General features: G+C 43.2%; 1 protein-coding gene across 1 annotated transcript in view; it reads left to right on the top strand.

Moving 5' to 3' along the window:
* The window catches only part of LOC124065853 (protein kinase C epsilon type-like), a 46,526-nt gene extending 31,241 nt beyond the window's left edge, over nt 1-15,285 (top strand). The window contains exons 11-15 of the mRNA XM_046401681.1: nt 1,070-1,224; nt 10,639-10,777; nt 11,011-11,199; nt 13,418-13,564; nt 13,791-15,285. Coding sequence (XP_046257637.1) covers nt 1,070-1,224; nt 10,639-10,777; nt 11,011-11,199; nt 13,418-13,564; nt 13,791-13,937 — 777 coding nt within the window. The 3' untranslated portion in view covers nt 13,938-15,285. The remainder of the gene's footprint in view (nt 1-1,069; nt 1,225-10,638; nt 10,778-11,010; nt 11,200-13,417; nt 13,565-13,790) is intronic.
* The last annotated feature ends 1,942 nt before the right edge of the window (nt 15,286-17,227 follow it).

Genomic DNA, 17,227 nt, shown 5'->3' with positions numbered 1-17,227 from the left:
GATGATGGTTGTTTGCATGTGATGATCTGCTCTGGTCCTGTTGGACAACCTCGCCAACGCCAGCTGCTGAAACTTCTTCATAAGGCTGGTTAAAGGCATGAAGGTGCTGATTCAGTGACAAACACTGTAAGCTGCTGTCTGTCTGCTCTGTTCCTGTCAAATATGTTAAAAAGGTGGAAAACTAGAATGTAATGTCAGGATACGCAGGCTATATGTCAGGAAATCAGCTGTTAAATTTGTCCGCAGTGTTGACACTTTATAAACCTGAAGGAAAGGATGTACACGGTTATGTTAGACAGACGTTACACAGTGTGTGTGTGTGTGTGTGTGTGTGTGTGTGTGTGTGAAGCCTTTGGGATCCACTTCACAGCCAGCAAGCTTCATGGAAACGTGGGGCTTCAGATGCAGGAACATTTGATGCAGCATCACACACATGTGGACTTAAACATCCATAGTGCTCACACAATGGCTCAGAGGGGCTGCTCATGGCTTCTTATATACAGAGCTGTTTATAGCACACACACACACACACACACACACACACACACACACACACACATTCACACTCCCTCTCTCTCTCTTATTTCCTATATGAAGAAAGGGAGGTGGAATTCAGGAAGGGGCCATTTTCAGTACCAAGAGAACAGAGCTCAGAGGGAGCGGCACAGAGTGTGTTTATTGAGTGTGTGTGTGTGTGTGCGCGTGTCACAGGAAGTGGTCCTATGGGAGTGGAGACAATCGGCGTTCGTCACATAGCCGTCTAGTGTGAAACCTGCTTCAGACACGCTCAGCTTTCAGATATGGACGAAATGAATACTGTTTTGGGAAAACAGTTTCAGAAATTACGATGATCGTGTTTCATTCAAATGCACCAACATCACCTCATTAATTAAAATTAATTATACCCAACTTTTCCTTATGGCTACATTACACATATGAAGCGTGCTGTCTCTCTGAATAATGAGGTCTTCTGACGATATCCAGTTTGGAGCTTTTCCACACTCAGAGGGATTGTGTGTCTAGATTTATTTTTGTCTCTCTCTTTGTTTCGTCCTTTCCGTCTCTGCAGGACCGGCTGTTCTTCGTGATGGAGTACGTGAACGGAGGCGACCTGATGTTCCAGATTCAACGTTCGAGGAAGTTCGACGAGGCGCGATCTCGTTTCTACGCGGCCGAGGTCACGTCGGCTCTGATGTTCCTGCACCGACATGGAGTCATCTACAGGTAACCATGGTAACCTGAAGGGGTCGCCATACGCGGCTCGCGCATTCACGCCAGACTTCAGTGCGCTTCCTGTACGCGCTGAGTCACCAGATTAAGGTCTGTAGAAGTTTGAACTTAAGGTCGATGTGCTGCGAGGCATCAGCGTCCTGCTTGTTGGATTTACTGCCTCCAGCTCACATTCGTGTCTCAAGGGGATCATTTGAGAAATAATTCCTGGAAAACAAAAAATGAGCTTTAACTGAGACTCCCAGCAGCAATAAACAGGAATATTGTAAACTAAAGTCCTCTTGGGGAATCTGCTCAGGACTTGATCATCTTATCTTCTGTATTCTGTGAAACGCTGCAGAGCGTGAGTGTGCTGCTTATTCTGCCGCGTCCTCAAATATCGGCCATGTGTAGTCAGGCCTCACAGAACAACTGAGCGGTTGATTTGTGGTTTTTGTTCAACACTAAACTTGCTCCACAGCTTTTCAGTTGGTTTGACGGTTTTGATGAATCACTCAGCTGCTGAGTCACTGAGTCACAAACTCTGCAGCCAGAACAAAAACTGCTGAGGGATCAGTGCAGCAGATCAACAAAAACTTTGTATGTTTGTTGGTTTAAAAGAAACAGCACATTAAAAGCTCTGGGCTGAAGCCTGTCAACAGTTTTGAAACTTTACACTCTGTTTTTGAGCTTGTACTTGGTGCACTTTGTGATTTGTGCAGATCTTGGCTGCTGCTGTGGTCTTCAGTCATTCTGTCTGCTGGTTGGTCCAACACTTTGGTCTGAGCTTGGTTATCTTCTTGCATAGACTTTTCATCCGATGCCACTGTTGGGTTCACATTTGTGCTCTTAATTGAAATGTCCCAAAAACTGTTCAAAGGTTTGCTATAGAATGCGGTACTCGCGTTCTTGTCGGGATGAATTAGAATAACTCTGAGGGTTCCTCAAATCGTTGTCAAAGAGTTTGTCACCTTTTGGTGTGACACTCTGAATGTGAATGGATCGTGGAAATCACAGCCTCATCGGGACGACGTGGTTAGTCAGACTTTGTCGTGCTGAGTCTGCAGAGTTCATGTTGTCAGAGTTTAGCTGCCGAAATCCCTCAGGAGTCTGACTGACAAAGAAGCAGCTAATTTGGACACAAACTGGTGTTTGTTGTTGGAGTCTTCATGTGTTCAGTCACAGTGAAAAACAGCCAAATGTTCTTGTCTGATTAAATATTTTTCTTGGTTACGAAACTCAAACTCGCTGACCCCTGGAAAAGTCGAGATTACCTCAGTGTCCAGGTCTGATTATCTGTCTGTGTGGACTCCTCAGCCATAATATCATTGTGAGCCGATGGCAAACATGCAGCTGTTCGCACAAAAGCAACGCGCTGCCTGAATCATAACACCATTGTGACGGACGGAGGCTTCAGCCTGTTTGTTCCCAGGAATAACCGACATGGAAGAACAACCGAGTTCTTCTCTCTGGTGTTTTCCACTCACGAATCTGAGGTTTGATTTGGTGTTTAGATTCTCTCGTCATGCAATGTGTGTGTGTGTGTGAGTGTGTGTCTCTGCTTTGTAGCATCACTACTGACGCTACCCGGTCAATAAATTTAAACTGATTTTGACCAGTTAAGTGAGTGAACTTTGCATTGTTTGGATGAACTTGCGCTGTAACCTCGACACATCATCATCGATGTATCCTGGGGTCGTCTCGTGTTTCGAGACTTTCAGCATTTGTTCGGTGTGGACACTTAAATCCTCATTAACATCTGCGGTATGTAGAGCAGCTGCTACGAAATGAACCACGACTCAGCGTTTATTCTTGGATCTGTTTTTATTTTTTCACTACATCGCAACTTTGATGAAATTTCCAGAACAGCCGCCATATTTTTACAAATTATGAATCAGCGCTAAAGACCAGCGACAAATCAGTGACTGCGGCATTCGTCCAATCAGGTTTGACTTTAGGTGAAACAGAAATTTTATTTTTGTCACAAACAGCAGCCCAGCTGTGCCACATCACCTCCTGTCCACCGTGAAGACCTGGTGGGGCCACACAGGGAAGACCAGCACGAGAATCAGAACAGATACACATTTTAACGACGGGAAGGTGAACGCTAAGTGAGCTGTGATCCGTGAGGCGCCTGATCCAGATGCAGCATCCGCTTGGTGCGATGACATCCAGGAGAGAAAAGTCGAATGACGCAGGTTAAGACCAGAGAGAAGGCTAACTTTAAGGGAACGTTTAGCTCAGCAGAGAAATTTACAAGGACGTCACACACTGAAGCCTCTCTCCTTCTCTTTGTACTCGTCCTCTGGGAGCTTCAGTAAAGCCTCCTGATCAAACTGGACTTTGTTTGGGCCTTGAAAAGTCAACTTGATGTTGAAGAAGGTGAGCCCTGCTTTCCTGACCCACTGTGGCTGTGCAGAATCTGATAGACTCTTTACGTATTAACAAACGAGCAGGTTATCATGTGAGGACCTCCCAGAAGAAAAGGCGTCTTGTTGTTACTAAACATGGGCTCCATTTTCCAGAAGACTGATACTTATGCTGGACGGCATCTTTGTTGCTCCAACACAGGACGTGTTTGTTCAACCAGAAGTTATAATTACATGTTCCAGTAACAAGTACGGCCCTGGCATGAGATGTGGTTGTTCTGAGTGTGTGTGTGTGTGTGTGTGTGTGTGTGTGTTCGTGAATATACAAAATGACGGCATGAAATCCTCCCTCAAACACACACACACACACACACAGTATCCACAGAAACAGGAAGTGGTCCAACATGAGCCGTCTCATTCTGTCGAACATGACAGAAGGTGATTCTTCCTTTAATCACTACTTTTTAAATGTATTTCAGTTTTATTGTTCCATAAAACATAATGCATGTTGTTCCCGTGGGTTTGGTTTGTTCACACAGAAAGGAAAGGCAAAAGAAAAGGTGGAAATTCATCTGTTAAATAAGCGTGAATGAGAAAACTGAAAGCTGATTCTGTTTACATGATTGAAATTGGCTTTAAATATGCAAACTTAAAGTGAATCTGTTTGTCTTGTTTCTGCACCGTATTTCCCCAGAGGGTTTAATAAGCTCTGATTTTGTTTTGTTTTTAGCAGAATTTTAAAATAAAATAAAAACTAACATTTTGCACAAGACTAATCAAAGACTGTCAAACCGAGTCAGGTCTGCACAGGAACTGTTTATCCTCTTTAATCCAGCTGGTGGAAGGAAACCAAACTTTCAGTTTCTTGGCTTAAAATGCACGTGATGGTTTGAAGAGCCACAAATTTAAACATTTTTTTTAACCTCAAATCAAGTCATATATATACCCAACAGCTCCCAACATACTGATATAAAAATATGAAGAAGAAAATTCCTGTGCTTTAACAGGCAGCCGTGCAGTTGCAGTCATAACTAATCTTAACAAAGCGACATTAATACTACTAACCATTCACGTATTACAGTGGAGGTTTTTGCAGTTTTGTCCAAACGGTGTTGCGATCAATGTCAAACACTGAGGGCTACGCTCTTGTTTTACTTTTCAAAAGCGTAAAAAAGTGAAAAGCTGGGACACAACACATAAAACAGGAAGCAGAGACGCCCGCAGACTGCAGGGTTTGATGTGAATGTGTGGAAAGTGTTGATTTAAAAATCCAAACCAGTTTGTAAAGAGTCCACGGCTCGTTCACCATCCCGTCTCGTTCTTTACTTATTTTGGCCTCATGATCTCAGAGCAGCGGATGTCCAGTCCTGCTGGTGCCTGCTGGACCAGGACTCATTGTTTCACACAGTTTGTGTTACAATGGTTTTATTAATGAAAGGCCTTACAGTCAGCAGTGTGTGTGTGTGTGTGTGTGTCTTTGAGCTGGCACAGTTTAATCCAAATCAGTTATCAAGCTTTAGTCCATTATTATTTTGTGTTTGTTTTCTATTCTCTTTGGCAACACAACCATAGTTTTAAAGACTCCACCCAACACTCACCTCATGTGGACGTGAGACGTGAAAGGTGGCTATAAAATATTCGTCTGTGTTTTCTGATTAAAATTTCAATGAAGTACACATCTTTTTGTACGTGTCTGATCACATTGTACGTTATAATAACTGCACATGGAAAAACAACACTATGTTGGAAACGAAAAATAAAATTATTCACTTCTAGATTCTGAATAAGACGTGAATAATCCCTTCATTTGGCTGCTCTGATTAATATGGAAAAAACACTGAAGTCAGGATTATTCAATACAAAATGTTTTTGGCCAAAGCGTTTTGAGTTTCATTTTGTCTCCAGAGTTTCCCTTCAGTGTCAGCTGTTGACTGGATGGCCGGACATTAAAATAGTTCCAGCCGACTGCTTTTTCTTTTGTTCGCTTAACTGTTTGTTTTAGCTAATGTTGTAGCTTTTCATCCTTCATCCATCAGATGAAGGTTTTCAGGCATCTGATATCTGCTTTACCTATCAGAGAAACAAGCTGAGCTAACGTTAGCGGCTAGCCGTTAGCCAGCGAGGGCTGCAGTGCAGTCCAGCCTCTGACTGCAATGTCTTTTTGGAGATTTTGTAAAGTAAATCCACCATGAAAATCCCAACACTGAATATGTTGTTTGAGTACTACCAGGGGTGTTATTACTACTACAAATAGTACTAAAATAGGTACGGTTACTACTAGAAACTGGAGGCCAAAACATTTTTACATTTTCTGGCGTACTTGAGAAAGTACGAAAAAGAAGTTGAAATGAATTCTACTGGAGTATTTTCTCTAAAGGTCCTGTGACACGGTCGGCTCAGTCTCGTTCGTCTCCAGAAAGAATTCGTTTTCAAACACGTGCTGACTCCGCAAACATTAAGATTAATGGTTCAGTCTTTCAACACTGTTTTCTCAGTCATGCTGTTTTGATAGTGAATATTACTCTGTCAGAGGCTGGCAGCAGGGAGACACACACACACACACACACACACACACTGCATGTTAATTCATGATGGCTGATTTGACTGAGCTACCTGATCCTCTCTCTCTCTCTCTCTCTCTCTCTCTCTCTCTCTCGCTCTCTCTCTCGTCCCTGAGCTGCTTTGTTTACCAGAGGAAGATGAACAACAAGTGTTATGGGAACATGATGTCCTGACTCTGTTTCTGTCCCCCCGCCAGCCCTCTTCCTCTCCCCTCCCGCCTCTGTAGCTCGTCTTTTCTCCCATCAGCCCCTCGTCGATGTGCCCATCCCTGCGCCTCCCCACGCCCAGAAGAAGAAGAAAAAACACAGTCGTTCTTCACTTTCCCTTCTTTTCAACTTTACTGAAGTGTACGACATCAAATAGATGGTAATGTTTGGATGTGATAGTGTTGACGGAGCAGGTTCAGACCGGTTGGCGGGCAGATACACGCCTGTAGAAACACACACATGTGCGGTGGTGAGTCCACATGACCTGAGGAGATCGTCATCAGAGCGACATGTGGAGATACGAGGAACAGAGGTGTTCTTCATTTACAAGAAGACACGAACGATTTAAAGTTTGTCGTAACTGTTTTGTGAAGTTTATTAAGTCGCCCCTCACTTAAGAGCTCACTTTTTTAAGGGAGTCTGGAGGTTACCGGTTCAGTGGTGAAGCACACAGTGTGTTCACACTATGCACCCTGAGAAAAGCATGCGGTCCGATGTGGTCCAGACGACCTCCGGGTGTTGGGGACGTTCACAGCTTGGAGTTCTGATGGACGTGAATTGTCTTCCTCTTTCTTTGTCTCACAAGAGTCTTGTGACTCCTTGACTCACTTTTAGGTCTTGAACAGATGCTTGAGTTTGCACTCGACGTTAAATGCAACACACTGAGTTGTGAAAAGTTTGTCATCGCTGTTCGAGCCCGTCTGCTCCGTGTCTGAAGCCTTTCTCACCTGCCAGCATTTAGCAGCTGTTTCAACAGCTTTATGAGACAAGAAAACATTTCAGTAATGGAGAACTTTTTACAATTTTACAAATACAGTAAAAAGTGACCATTATAGGCTGTTGTTTCGTCACTGTACTGTATTTCCCTCCTCAAGGGCATTTCGGTGTGTTTCGTCCTCTGAAAGGACAACCTGCAGGGCACTTTGTCCACTTCTGCACCAGACCTTTGATCCACCCATGAGGCTAAATGTCACGTATGTTCATGAACACCATGTTCATTCAGAGTATCAGTTGGTGTGTTGTTGTTCAGCTTTTACTGGAAAATAAGCACACATGAATAAAACAACATGAATAATCTCCATGTGAGAGAAGCCGAGTCTTGGGTGCTTTACCCGACGGCGACTCCTGGGACTCGTCTGCACGTTGGCTGCAGCTGAACTCGCTTTAACCAGCCGATATTTGAACTCGAGTGTCAGGCCGTGTTCCAGCAGTCACCTTTAGGAAGGCTTTAATGTCGCTGCAGAAATCCTGTCGCTAAACAGGAGCTGCTCTGTCAACACTGTCAGAAGCTCTGTTTGGAGTTCACACACACGCACACACACACACACACACACACAAGGCAATCAGACTCAATTGAGAGCATTTCCTGTGTTTCATGTTAATCTTGAGTGATTTTTCCATTACGTCCTCAGCAGCAACCCCTGTGCACTGTGACAGCTAACCTCTCTCTGCCCTCCATCCCTCCATCCCCTCTTCTGTAGGACGACATGTTCCACATCTGGTCTCACACACACACACACACACGCACACACACAACGTGTCTCTTGCTGGTCTGTTATGTGTGGAATCACAGCCTGAGAGGCAGATCACGACAGGATGATGATGATCTGAGACATGAAAACTGAACCTGCTTTTGTTTGGTAACGTGTGGATTTCTGGAAAAGGTCATCGTGCCTGCAGCTCATTTGGCTGTGGGTCTACAAATTTATTTAAAACAAATCAGCGTGCAATATTATGAGTACTATTAAAGAAAGAAGGATGATTTGTACAAATCAATACAGCACTAGCTTAAAGAAAGCATCCAAACCCTCAGCAAAAAGAAAAACAACTCACAACACATTTTTTTCCAAAATAAATATGGTTTTTGTGTTTTCTTGAATACTAAAATGATTGCGCCCGGAAGTGAGAAACTAATATAACTGTGTTCCTAACTGTTTTTTGGTTGTTGTTTTTTTCAGTTCCAATTCAAACACTGTTTATGCATTAACATTCATAAGCCTAAACATCCACAACACTGGAACAAGAGATGATAAATAACTGACTGAAACACATAAAATGATAACAATAAAGTTTGGTCCGCAATAGCTGAATGGATAATGACACACAAAAATGAAAATCTTGTAAATTTTGCCCATTTCCTGTCCATGTAACACAGATTATTAGCCCCTGCCCTCATCCTACAGAACATCTTCACATAAATAAATATCATTCCATTAGTGCGGCTGAACACCTGCAGCCACTTAATATTAAATTTTCCTGCAGCGAGGTGATGTGTAATGCAAAGATTAACGTCAGCCGCCATTCGAATTCATTCACAAATGAATTAAATTCGTACGCTATTTTTCTGCCCTGCTGCAGGCGTGCAATTCAGATTTAATGTGCTGGGAGTCGCCTGGAGGTGAGATATGCAAACAGGCAGCCACAGGAAGCCAGTTTCATCTCTTGTTCGGGGAAACGGAGAACAAGTGCAGCTCTTTCCTGCCTCAACATGAGGCCATCAATGTGCCTTTTAGCAAGACGCCGTCCAAAGCTGCTCCACAGCCAAAACTCTGGTTGTTTGGAGCAGCTACGAGTGATGAAAGCTTTGGATTTCATGTAAATAAAAGCAAACATGCCTCAGCAAACATAACCAAGGCAAGGAAAAAAAAGAAAATAAATCAATGAAAACACTGAGATGTCAGCTTTCATTTACCTCGATTCATATGTCTCGAGTGGAAACTAAAGTTCAGCCTTTTAGAGTGAAGGTTTGGCCTTCACAGGATTGTTTGCAATGTTCAGTATTTTCGGTCTTAGCCTGACCCAAACTTGAACCATTAAGTAAAAACTTGACTCAAAGCCAACAGTCAAGCTCTGCTGCATCTGTCATGTCAGGTTATTTTTCCTTGAGACTGGAGGCACATTAGCATACCAGTCATGGTTTTGCTTTGCACGAGATCCAGATATCTGCAGGAACTGCAGCAACCATTTATATTCTACCAAGAACTGATTGTGAGAGTGAAATTGCATGTTTTAGCCATCAAATGAATACCAAATGAGCGTGTAAATGAACAATCATGTAAGATGAATTAAGTAGAAACATGTTTGAAAGAGATTAAGAAGTAGAACTAGATTTGGTGAGTGTTTCTGAAAGGTTGTTCAAGTTCAAGTTCAAAGTTACATTTAATGAAACGGTTTACAATCACGTTGAGTCAGTGTGAATGATTTAACACCCAAATTCTAAAATTCAGTCACTGTCCTGCTAAACAAGCAGAGAAACCAGGGACTTGTTTTTAAACCTAAAAAAAAAAACAATCCTGCAGCGCCATTTTGCTCTGAAGCCCCAGAAATAGTTTTTGGATGAAGAAACTTTACCTAACTGTCCCTTTCACACGGCGGTGAGGACATAAATTTTCATTTTTGTGTGAACTGTTCCTTTACATAACCGGACTGTGATTTATTACAGGATACAGAAAAACTAGTTTGAAATATTTGATGTAATCACACTGAGTCAATGTGATATACTTACAGAGGGAGTATGCGTAATGCTAACGCATAATCAGCTGCTTGTTTTGCTCTCTCTCGACTACTGCCTGTAATTCAATCAATGACCTGTCAGAGCAAGGCATGATGGGACAGAAAAGAACAAACTTTTCAACAGCAAATCCAACAGCCAGTTCTAAAACAGGATTTTTATTTATTTATTTTTTTGGGGGGGGGGGTGCAGAAAAGAGAACAGTTGCATAAGCTCTTGACTTGAGAAAAGCATGCACACACACTCATGCTCCATCTCCTCCCTGACTTGTCAGGGCGGCTGTTTTTTTCAAAACACTCAATGGTTGCATTGGCTACATTGAGGAGATGTTGACATTTTTGCGGCGATCAACCATCAAGCCCAGAGCGGCTGCATTCAAGTCCAACCCTGCCATCTCTCAACACTGCTGCTTTTATCTCTCACACGGCTCTCCCTCCCTCCTCCCTCCCTCCCTCCTTCCTCCCTCCCTCCATCTCTTTCTCTTGGGCAGTTTTCTTTCTATTCCCAGGTCTGTTCCCCTTCGCCCCCCTCCCCTTCTTCAGCTAATATAATTTGAAAGACAAACAAACTTTTGTAAAGCTTTTTCTGAAATATGTGATTATTTATGAAGCATTAAAATACGTGGAAACATTTAAACTGGATACCTGAAAAAGCCCGTGTGATGTGTGTCGTTTGTATGAACTTATTAACGATGACATTTCTTCCCGTGCACACGCTGTATTTTGGCTGGATTTCAGCTGCCAGTCCTTCCTTTCACCTGTAAACCCCTCCTGCTCTGCAGAGACTTGAAGCTGGACAACATTCTGTTGGATGCTGAGGGTCACTGTAAGCTGGCCGACTTTGGGATGTGCAAGGAGGGAATCCTCCACGGGGTCACCACCACCACCTTCTGTGGGACACCAGATTACATCGCACCTGAGGTGACTGGCCATGAACCCACATACCTACGCACTGTTTTCATAAATAATAATAAGTGTAAAAATGACTCTTTGACTCTTTGCTGATGACACTTTATTGTTCATTGCAATGCTAAGAGGCCAGACTTGTCAGATAGGTTAAAATGTTTACCTGAACTTGAGATTTGATTTTTTGCTATGGCATTTGACTCTGCCTTACTGGTTGTAAGTTGCTTCTTTGTTCAATACGTGATCAGATCCTCCAGGAGCTGGATTATGGCCCATCAGTGGACTGGTGGGCTCTGGGGGTGCTGATGTATGAGATGATGGCAGGCCAGCCACCATTTGAAGCCGATAACGAAGACGATCTGTTCGAGTCCATCCTCCACGATGACGTCCTCTACCCCGTCTGGCTGAGCAAGGAGGCCGTGTCCATCCTCAAAGCGGTCAGTCAGTGGGAGTTTCATGAAGTTTTGTCTGAGTGAGCGACGCATATTTAGGATCCGTCTTTGCCTTACCATGACATTTATTGAATGTGTACTTTGAGTTTTTAGTTTGCCTCATGTCCCGTCTGCTAACATGGAGGGGGAGGGGCTTATGAGCTGTAGTGCAGCCAGCCACCAGGGGGCGATCAAGATGTTTTGGTGTAACTTTCTTTATACACAGTCAATGGAACAGACTTGAAAAGTGCTGGTAGTTCTAGTTCTGATTCTTGCAAAGGATTCTTCATCATCAAACATGCTGTAAGGATTTAAATGATATCCTGCCCCAGTGAACTAATGGGCTGTTACAGATATAAAATAGGTTTCTCTGAAGGACGTAAACTGGTCGATGTCTTTACGTTTAAGTGTGATCTCTTTGTCTTATTTTTGTCTGTCACGTGTGAGTCAGGATGCTGCTTTTCTTCTCACATGCTGATCTGTGTTTCCTGATCATCCACAGGAAGAACATTGGATAATTCCCTCTATGTCTGATTACATGATGTTTTTTCTGTGTGTGTGTGTGTGTGTGTGTGTGTGCGTGTGTGTGTCTATTGCCACCCTTCTGTTCGTTTATTTGTTTGTCCAGTTTTTCCATCACAAGCCTTGCGTTTACCTTGGCTGTTGATGGCGTATGACTGCAAATCCTTGTGGGAAAGTGTGTGTGTTTATGTTGGACAGTGTCTTGGACTTTGACCAGTCAGCACTCTGAGCTCTGATTGGACGGGTCATCCGGCCGAAGGACTTCAGATCACATGATTAACTCTCGGAGCTCAGTGTAATGGATGAGTGGCCTTTTCGCCGCTCATCCGGTTTTCAAGACTTGAGAAAATCCTGACAAAATGTAAAGTGATGGAAGGATTTTGATGTGGCTCCACTGTTCCCATATTGTGAGATTAGTTTATATGGTGTTCATTTCGATTTCCATCTAAAGTCTGAGCGGCAGAGTTAACACAACAGGTGAAAGTAGAAATGTACAAAAGCATTCGATCCATTCGTGAACCCAAACCTGCCTGGAGACTCATCACACTGCAGTCAGCCAAAGATAGTTTGTCTGAGGCGACGTGCCACTCATGGATTTCACTTTGTGATGATAAGAGCGAGATGTGTTTTTGTAGTTCAGCAGATTCTTCTGTGATGAATCCCGTCGTGTCAGCTTGAGGGAGCTTATTTATCAGGAAACTCAGATTGACCAATCAATAGTTCATAATTTGGACTTCAGCACATCATACCTTCAGCCACTCATCTCATCTTGAGGTTGTGAACCTTAACTCGGGTTCCCCTTCAGCCGACAAAAGCTGATTTTAAATCCAATATTTAACCTTTGGGTTGTACAACATTTCTGCAGGTCCTTTAAAAGTCTAAAGTCCCATAGATTGCATTTTAGGCCTTAAAATGTCTTAAATACTCATGTATTCAGGTCTTATATTTATGTAGAATATGAGGTAAACTGTGTTTTTAATTAAGCTCCGTTAACTTCAGTAGAAAAATTTGTATTGATTGTGCTTTCACAAAACTACAACACAGAATCAGCGTGGAACAATCAGCGTCTTTCACTCCTCCCATATTGTGCTGCAAAAATGAAATGAAATGGAGGTTCAAATGAAAATGAACAAAGTGTCAGGAACACTAAAAACTGAAGAAAATGAGCATACAAACAGGATGTGGGAAATAAAACTGTTGTTACGTATCCTGACACACTGATGTACTTCACGAGTGTGTGCTCACATGAAAACAGTATTTGAGTGTGTTCTGGTGCTCTGCTGTTGACCTTCACAGTGGTTATTTTTCTTTGATGCAGCAAAAGTTTCTTCTAAACGTCCTTGTGGACGCTCGTCATTCAGTCTTTTCTTGGCCTCTTGTGATTGTGTGAAATTTTCTCTTCTGCTGTGGCTGCTGCTGTAAACAGACAAAAAAGCAGTGGAGGGCACAAATAAAATCTGCTTCTTGTAGTTGAATAATATGATGACATTTCCCAAAAGCAACATTTGCGTCATAATACAAACCGTATTTTTTGTCTCGACCTCAGCTCCACACGTGTTGCATCGTGTCCTCATGCTGATACGAAAAGCAAACAGGATTTTGATTATTCAAACTAATAATTCATCAGTCGTGAGAATGAATTCCTCTTTCACCCTCCTTCTCTCTTTCTCCACATCTTTCTTTTCCTCTGTCGCTCACTCAGTTCATGACTAAGAGTCCTAACAAGCGTCTGGGCTGTGTGGTGGCTCAAGGTCTGGAGGAGGCCATTAAGCTCCATCCGTTCTTCAGAGAGATCGACTGGACGCTGCTGGAGCAGAGGAGGATCAGACCGCCGTTCAAACCGCGCATCGTGAGTTCAGCACAGTCCTGTTTCCGTCCCTGCTGGGGACATTAGGTAGACATTAGGTAGCTCCCTGGAGGCTTATCCCAGCCCTAAACCTGAACTAACCCGAAAGTCTTTACCCTAAAAACGTATGGTTCCGTGATGAATGGGAGCTCGTTTTGCTCACAGGGAAAAGTCTAACTGTTCTTGAATGATCTTCAGTGATGTAAAGCTTCCCTTTTGCTCTTTCTAGAAAACCAAAAGGGATGTGAATAACTTTGACCAGGACTTCACTCGTGAAGAACCCGTCCTGACGCCGGTGGACAACAGCATCATCAAGCAGATCAACCAAGATGAGTTTAAAGGATTCTCCTACTTTGGAGACGAGACTGCAGCCTAGACGAGTTCTGACACGCATACGATTATACGCACCGTCAACACAAAAAGCAGTATTTAAAGAAACACGGCCTCTTCAATGAGACCTCCCGAACATTTCCAGATTCTGACCACTCCAGGAATTATACTACACCATCTGTATCTCTCGTTATGGTTTCTGTGCTCTTGATGTTTGTCCCCTTGTGAACATCCCGTCAAAGCAAATGTTCGAGCAGCATGTGAGCGCAGGTCAGGCGCTGTAAGAAGCAGGTGTGTTTCAGATGCTCAAACGTTCAGCGGAGGGTTTTGAAGCAGACACGTGGGTCATGTGCTGTCAGAGTGTGTGTGTGTGTGTGAGAGAGAGAGAGAGATAGTGTGTAAAAGTGTGCATGCATGTGTATTTGCATACCTCTGTACACAATGTGCTGTATCCTGTGTCTATCTCTGTGTTTAAAGAATGTTTTTTTCCCTAAACGAGTATGTGAATGGAAAAAAAGCGAACCAATGATTGTATTTAAAGAAAAAAACAAATCTTCAAAACTATTTTATTCCAAGTAAAAAAGAGATGTCAAGATGAGATGCGAGAAATGGAACTCTGCCCTTTATTTCAAATTTAAGAGTGAGAAAATGAAATGATAGTGACACCTTTGCATTTTGGATTTTGGCTGTTCTGTACTTCCTGTTGAGTGACGGCTGCTCTGCTTGCCCTCCTCTCTCCGTGTTTTAGCTCGTTAGTACATCGATGCTCTCGCTCTTCATTAAAACCAAAGGGTTGCCAGCTCGCCGCTGGGAGTGTCCATCGTTCTACAGTGACATGCTTACAGTGCTAACGAGCTGTTTTCCACGTAACCCGACGCTGAGACAGCGAGACGCTGAGACACTGAGACACTGAGACAGTTGTCCAGGGAAGCCAAATAATGAGGTGAAATCTAAAATATCAGTGGAGCCGTTTAAAGAGACATTTTGTCGCAGGTGAAGTCCTTGAAACGCTGCACCTTCTGGAGCAGAAGGATCTTTTCAGATCAACTCCTTCAATCCCTCCATGACCATCTGATCACTGAAAAGCCTTGTGTGTGTGTGTGTGTGTGTGTGTGTGTGTGTGCGCAGTAACAGTAATTGAAAGCCGTGGATCGTCAAGGTGAATGTGTTAGCACATGTGACTGAATGTACAGACGTGTTGTGTCCGTGTTCTTTATTTAAAACGTTTTAACTGAATCGTCCAGCTTTCACTGACGTGTTGGAAATCTTTAGATTTCATGTGATTTCACCTCCTCCTCCTCCTCCTGATCTTCGTCTTTTCCTTCTCCTCCTCATCTCTTCCTCCTCCTGCTCCTCATCTCTTCCTCTTCCTCCTGGTCTCTTCCTCCTTCTCCTCCTCCTCCTCCTCATCTCTTCCTCTTCCTCCTGGTCTCTTCCTCCTCCTCCTCATCTCTTCCTCCTCCTCCTCCTCCTCCTCCTCCTCCTCCTCCTCCTCCTCGTCTCTTCCTCCTCCTCCTCCTCCTCCTCCTCCTCGAGAGGTGTTGATCTTGTGTCAATGACTTTATAGTAAACTGAAAAGAGTCCAAACATGTTCAGCTCCATGTGCAATACTCTGAACATTTTTTGTTTTTGTTTTCTAATTTCAGTCCTTTCTTCCTTTTCCTTTATTTCTTCTTCCTCTTTCCTCCTGTTAGTCCTCACCCACAGACGTGTGTTCAGGTACAAAGAAGACTGTTTTAGAGAATTATAACTGTTAAGTCCATTTAGTCCACGTCTCAGTCACTGCATTACATTCACATGCAGTTGTCATTAATGAATACTTTTGGCAAATGTAACACTGATTGGAGCACGTGGAGCGAGTGCAGTGAGTGATGTGACAGGACTGTGACTCCTCCCACCTGAGGCTTCTCCATCAGCCCTCGCACTGCACGTTCGGTGGTGTCGTGATAAGTGCGACAGGTGGAAAGCTGTGAGGACTGTGAGGACGTCTGACCTCAGCGTGTCGGACGGTCCGGGACTTTATGTCCTTCGTTAACTCCTGATGATGTAATTATCATTATCACCTCATCAGGTCTGTTAAATAAAATCACTCATGGACGAGGGCGGAGCTGCTCCACCTCAGGCTGGAGCTCAGATCTCGTCTTCACTCTCAGAATGAGGCTTCGGGTCTCCAGTAAATGTGAATGTGGTGTGTTGCACTGTGCTAATAATGAGTGCTGAGTGCAGATCTGAGGTGAGAGGCCTGTCGTACTTTTTGCTCCACGACTAAAGTACAAAAGTTCATAAAATATGACGTGCAGCTAAAGTGATTGTTGGATTAGTCGTTTCAGTCAGTTGTGACAGCTTCTTGGAAATTGGATAAAACAAACTGCGTTTCTCATCAGATTCTGAATTTTTACAGAGCAAACAATCACTAGTCAGCTCATTAATCCATAATGAAAATGATCTTTACTTGTGCTACCTGCTCGTAACAGAGTTTTTTTGTTTAGCTGTGTGGTGTTAGTACTTTTACTGCTTCCTCTGCCACTTCTGAGTAGTTACGCATGGATGTAATTTGTCTGAACAAGCGTGCAGGAGACATTTAAAACAAGCTGACGAGTTACCAGTGAACCAGCAGGGAAACCAAACTGGTGTGACAGGCAGCAGTGGACACAGGACACGTGCTGAGACGGACTGAATGCAGCAGCTAAACACACACACATATGGAGAGTGGAGATTTAAGAGTCTATAAACTGTTTTACTGCAAACCAAATCTTCTTCTTCTTCTTCTTCTTCTTCTTCTTCTTCTTCTTCTTCTTCTTCTACTTCTTCTTAATGTGTCTCCTGTTGCATCTTTGTTTGGTCTTAAATTTAAAAAATGTCAAACTGTTTGTCCCACTACAACCCAAAAAAGGATGTTCTCTCTCCCAGATGTCCTCCAAATGCTATTTCCAAACTTTCCACCCAGAGCTTTAATATTTGTCACAGAGGAAAAAGAAAACGTGCAGGAAGTTCCTCCTCTAAAGTGAAACTCTGCTCGCAGTGGCAGGAGGTTGGTTTGAGACAGTGTTGTGATTTTGTTCTGGTCACATGCAGAAGGTTGTACATATGCTGTATGTACACGTTTAGTTTTTTCTTTGCAGTCACTGTATTTGTGGAGCTTCGTTTGTACATTTTGTTTTGTTCCCGTATGGACTCCCTTCGTTTGTGTTGATGTTTTGTTTTCCTCTTGCGCTGTGTGCCAAATGTACTGTATTTCAAAGGATGTGAAGGTGTATTTTAATTTTTGAAACAAAATAAATATGATGTCAGAAAGAAATTTCTCACTGTTCGGTGTATCATTTTTACAAAAACCTC

This window comes from Scatophagus argus, chromosome 10 (assembly GCF_020382885.2).
Source record: "Scatophagus argus isolate fScaArg1 chromosome 10, fScaArg1.pri, whole genome shotgun sequence".
Lineage (NCBI taxonomy): Eukaryota > Metazoa > Chordata > Actinopteri > Scatophagidae > Scatophagus > Scatophagus argus.
The sequence above is the reverse complement of the archived record's forward strand: the minus strand, read 5'-3'. Positions and strand labels throughout refer to the sequence as shown.